This window comes from Frankliniella occidentalis, unplaced genomic scaffold (genome assembly GCF_000697945.3).
Source record: "Frankliniella occidentalis isolate FOCC.00 unplaced genomic scaffold, Focc_3.1 Scaffold19, whole genome shotgun sequence".
In the NCBI taxonomy this organism is placed as follows: Eukaryota; Metazoa; Arthropoda; class Insecta; order Thysanoptera; family Thripidae; genus Frankliniella; species Frankliniella occidentalis.
Genome location: NW_026267149.1, coordinates 2,299,775 through 2,304,787, shown reverse-complemented (window position 1 = coordinate 2,304,787; position 5,013 = coordinate 2,299,775). Strand labels below are relative to the sequence as shown.

General features: G+C 61.2%; 2 protein-coding genes across 2 annotated transcripts in view; both read left to right on the top strand.

The window, feature by feature from the left end:
• The first annotated feature begins 6 nt into the window (after positions 1-6).
• Positions 7-2,462, top strand: LOC113214217 (CRACD-like protein). The gene is made up of 4 exons (XM_052264463.1): positions 7-1,472; positions 1,553-1,681; positions 1,750-1,847; positions 1,912-2,462. The coding sequence occupies exons 1-4, from the start codon at positions 15-17 to the stop codon at positions 2,141-2,143; spliced, it is 1,917 nt and encodes a 638-aa protein (XP_052120423.1). The 5' UTR covers positions 7-14; the 3' UTR covers positions 2,144-2,462.
• A 91-nt stretch (positions 2,463-2,553) lies between these two features.
• Positions 2,554-5,013, top strand: part of LOC113214394 (tubulin alpha-3 chain-like) — a 47,994-nt gene continuing 45,534 nt past the window's right edge. The window contains exon 1 of the mRNA XM_026433745.2: positions 2,554-2,739. Within this exon, the coding sequence (XP_026289530.1) occupies positions 2,737-2,739 (3 nt within the window). The 5' untranslated portion in view covers positions 2,554-2,736. The remainder of the gene's footprint in view (positions 2,740-5,013) is intronic.

The following is a 5,013-nucleotide window of genomic DNA, read 5'->3' as shown; positions in this document are numbered from 1 at the left end:
AGGGGGAACCGGCGATGAAAACCAGCGGGACTCTCCATGAGGGCCAGTCCATCTGCGTGCCTTCCGTCACCGCGCTGTCCGAGCAGCACGTGGAGGGCGAGAGGGACGTGGGGGCCGCGAGTCACATACCAGCAGAGCGCATTCCGGAAATACGCGCGTCACAATCGGCCATAGGCCCACGTTGTTTGCCGGAGGTTTGCGAAGTTGCGCCGATCGCGGAAGAGGTGACTCCAACGGCCAGCATAAGGGTGAGTCCCCCTGCAGAACTCACCACTGCCTCGCTCGCAGTGGGGCAGACCAGCACAGCGGACTTGGACATCGGATCGGCGCTCAGCTCCGGACATACGAGTCTGTTGGCACCGCCGAGTGGCCAGGAAATACCTTCCCCGCCTCCAGAGCCTGCAGGCCGAGATGGTGGTGATGGCGACTTCGAGGTCCAGCAGGATGTCGATGAAGTCGAAGAGGCCGTAGATATGACTCCGTCCCGGTCGGCTACTTTTAAAAGTGAGTGCCTGGGGAGCCACCCGCCAACTGGCCAGGATGACATGCAGCTCGGCGCCCCTTCAAAGTCCCAAGAGAAACCGTCTGACGTCGACAAAGTTGGTGCTGAAATTATGATTGAAATTGGAGGCGAAGAGCAGCAGTCTCCGGGTCTGCCTACAGAGGAAGAACGACGAGGTGGTCAAGTTGGCACAGCCAGTGCTGAAACGCCTCTGGAAACGGGAAGTGGCTCTCCGGCGCGTGACTTGCTCGCAGTAGGGGCCGTGCAACAGCAACCCCCTCGAGCGTTGAAGAACGAATGTATCCGGGACCCTGGCGGTGCAGTCCCGGCGGTAGGCCCCCAGGACGCGCAGGCTCAGCACCATCTCAACGTGGACTACCTCAGCGTCGAGCACCCCGTCGTGCGACGTGACACGCCCTTCCCCCCGCTCGGGGTGGTCGGCGGTCCACTGGACGAGAGGATCAGGTCGTTGACTATCGACGAGCCTCTCTTGGAGGAGCCCGAGGAGGAGGCTTACCTGCCCGCAGGCGCAACGTCCTTTCGGATCGACGCGGCCATAGCGGTGCCCGACGCCGCCGCGGCCTCCTCGGCCGCAGCCACCTCGGCCGCAGCCCCCGCGCCCTCGGACCCCGCCACCGCGGACCCCGCCGCCGCGGACCCCGCCGCCGCGGACCCCGCCGCCTCGGACCCCGCCACCGCGGACCCCGCCGCCTCGGACCCCGCCGCCGCGGACCCCGCCGCCGTGGACCCCGCCGCCGCGGACCCCTCTGAGGCCGCGGAGATGTTCGGCCCGTCGACTGGTGAAGCCGCCGATCGCGCCCCTCCACTGAGCGGGCCCACCTTCTGCACGTGCGAGGACGACAGGGTGCCGCGGCGTTCCCAGGCTGCCCGCGCGTCCCTCCCGGGCAGGGAGACGCCCGCAGGACCGCGACCCGGGGACAGGATGCGGCGGTGCTCCAACTGCGGAGAGGTGCGGACGCCCGGCGCCCCTCGCCACCATGGTAGGCGCAGTGAGTCCTGACGCCCGCCCTCCGTCCCCGCTGTCCGCAGGAATGGATGTCTGTCCTGTCGGGGCTGGAGGCGGCGTCCAGACGCAGGGCGATGGTGGCTAGGACCATGGCGGCGTGCGAGCGGGAGCTGGGCCCTCTCAACGAGGCGCTGAGGCGGCTGCACGAGAAGGTGAGCTGCCCGACGACTTCTTGGAGGAGAAGTTGTGCCTCCTCGGTCATCTCCTGTGCTTCGCGCAGGTGCGAGCCTTGGACCTGCCGGAGCTGTCGCCCCAAGGCGCTCAGCGCTCCGCGAGCCAGGCGTTCTACCCGGAGGTCCTCAGGATCGTACAGTCCAGGTAATTCAGGCGCGACAACGCGTCATCCAGACAGTGAACATAATGTACTGTCGCCGGCGTGCAGGTCGGCCACCGCGCAGCCCGGCGCCCACCCGAGCGGCCCCGCGTCCGCTGCCCCCGCCGCCTCCGCAGCCCCCGCCGCCGCGACCCCCTGCCCCTACTGCGGCCTCCAGCTGGTACCCGAGGCGGCCCTGTCGCCGCTGGCTCGCATGTACATCCTGTTGTCGCAGCGCAAGGGGCCCCCGCTGCCCCCCGAGCCCCCCGAGCCGCCCGACGACCAGCCGGAGCAGTTCTAGACCAGTTCTAGGCGTGTCGTCTTTCATTCGTGGCCCGCCAAGCGCGGCCGAGCCTCGAAGGCGAGCACTGCACCGGACAAAGTGACCACCCGACTCTTCATTTGCCTTGCCCGAGGCAATCCACCCTCTCCCCCGACTCTTTTGCAGCATCCTGTCGGATACCAAGCCGTTTTTGTACCCACTCTTTTCGCGTGTTCTGGTCCTAGAACGCGGGAAGGGTTGCTGTGTAGGCCAAGGAGGGCAGGGGGAGACCTGCGCCGACCTGGCCCCCCGCAGAGGGTTGCCGAGGGCGGAGGGTTGGTAGGTTTGCGTGGCGCTAGTCGCGGCGCTACTGGGTGCGCTGGAGAGGAGAGGGGGGGGGAGGGGTAGCAGGCCAGTCCCGCGAGCAGCGGCCCAGCCCAGCTGGCCCCGGCCTGGCCCAGGCCCTCAGTCCCAGTCTAGCCTTGCTCGGCAGCGCGTTGCCAGTTGCTGAGCCGAGTCTTCCTGTGACGCTCTCCACCCTCTCCATCCCTCTCCACACCCCATCCTCCACCACCCGCTCCTCCGGGGACCACTTAAGACACCGCTAGGACGCAGCAGACCTATCAACCAAAATGGTGAGTTTGTAAAAATAAGAGATCATAATTGGTTAGGGGCCTCGATTGCTTGCGCGGCGAAAAAGAAGTTTTACTTTCCCGATCTATCCCGATAATTGTCGACAAAAGAGTGACCAAATGAACTTATAAACATTTTAGAACATAGAAGTGATTCTCTGCAACTCGGGGCCTAATCGCGCACGTTGTTTTCTCATGAGTGCGCGACTCCCACCCGCAATAACGACACGAAAATCGTCCTCCCACACGGGGTGGGGGAAGCACCACAAGCACGGGGCCGATCCGGCGTGCCTGCCTGCGGGCCCGTGGGCTGGGCGGCCGACAAGAAATGCGCAGAAATCAGTACCAGGTGGCTGATTCTCGCCGCGTACTTTCGTAGTTATACGGCACCGTATGCACGGGTGCGAGCGGGTTTGCTTCCTCTCTGCCCACAGCTCCTCATGGCCCCGTGCGAGTAGGCAACCCGCCTGCACGCGTGCATGCGGTACAACAGTATAACTTCGAAAGTGCGCGGCGTGAATCAGCCACCTGCTGAAATCATATCTATCTTAGTCGTCTAAAAATAAAAATGTTACTATCGAAGAATGCGCTGACGCTTACTGCCAATAATGAACAAAATAATTCAACTAGTAACAGTGCGGTAGTTGTTTATGTGGCGTGATCTACTTGTCTCTACGTATATCAACAGCACATCAGTCATGCATGCACACACACCCACACGCTCTCCCGCTATAGCTCGCAAGGGGAGCTGCACGACGGGCTGCAGTGCGTGCTCGCGGCTCGCGGCGCCACGCACGCACGCTCGCAACCTGTCCAATAGGCGAGTGTCGTGCGCACGCGCCAAGCGCACGCGCGACCCGCACGCCACCTGCGGCCAAGCCGGCCGGCCCTCCAGCCCACTCTTATCACCAGCTCGGCTGAGGTGTCGGTGCTCCCCAGCCCCAACTCGACTCCGCCCCTCGCTCCGCCCGCAGAACGCGGCTGCAATGTGCTGTGCGGTATACATTCTGGGAGAGGAGATGGTGTGGGTGCGAGTGGGTTGCCTACCCTCTCGCAGCATGCGGGCGTTATAAGGGTATTCCCCTGCACGAATCCGTTGCACGGAATCTAAAGAAGAAGAGCATGACAGCTTGGACTGTTTCCTTCCGAACGCTGATAGACCGACGATGACGGCGGTGTGGCGGAGCGGGGCGGAATCCGAAAATTACATCTTGCAAGATGTGCACACAGACGCATCCTGTAATGGGGAATAATTTTCCCTTCTTGCCATTTAGAGTGTACGAACGGAAGAGCTACAATTGGTATTATCTAGCTTTTCACATAACACGTAACAAACAACGAAGCTTTTTACGTGATCGTTACCAATAATTATTGGCTGATGACAAATAAAACAAATGTCAGCAAATTTATACTTGTAACAAAACTGTGACGACGTTTGCATGCGGATTTTTTTCTGTTTTGGAAAATGTTTCATAGACGCGCTTCCTTGCCTAAAAATAAAACGCTTAGTTCCATCACCGCTGCCGCTGCTCCTGCCTGGTCCGTGTCCGGCCCGGCGCCAGCCCGGCGCTCCACATGCATTATGCGGGGGCGGGGCCGGCGGGGCCGGCGGGGCGGGGTACATTTCACGCCACTGCAAGCATTTCGCGCTACATTCCAGCCCCTCTAGCTCCCGCAGTGTGGCAGGGAGAACGATTATTATTATTTTAGAACAGGAGCAGAAGTGTGTACAATCGCGTAGCATCGCCCTGCTGCGCTGATGCAGTCATTCCGCGCACTGAGAAGGAGTTCCACTTGTCAGCTGGACAAACATTCTCCATAGCAGTTGTACAAAATGGTCTTGCGTTGGGACGCGGTGCAAATGAAAATACACGAGTGCAGACTTCATGACTAAAGCGTTTAATGCTCGAGCTCAAATATTTGTTTGAGAAAGCCGGAAGCGGGTGGAGGCGGTAGAAGGGGATACGACGATCGCTATCGGTGACCACCACCCTCACCCTCACGTTCCCAAATAACCCCGCTGCTACTCAGACCAAAATGTAACGAGCAGGAGGAGGAAAAAAAGAAGGAGGGGGGGGCGTTCCAGCCGTGGCAGGCGAATCCTTCATTACTCACGCGGACATGTAAGAAAACTCGACTTCATTCTCACTTTTGTGATTTCCTGGCTGAATTGCTGATTTGCATCGTCACTGCCCCTTATCAATCTCGCTTGAGGAGGATCATGGTCATTCCCCGACCCGCCACGTCAGCCTCGCCACCCCGCTCCTCGCCCAGCCC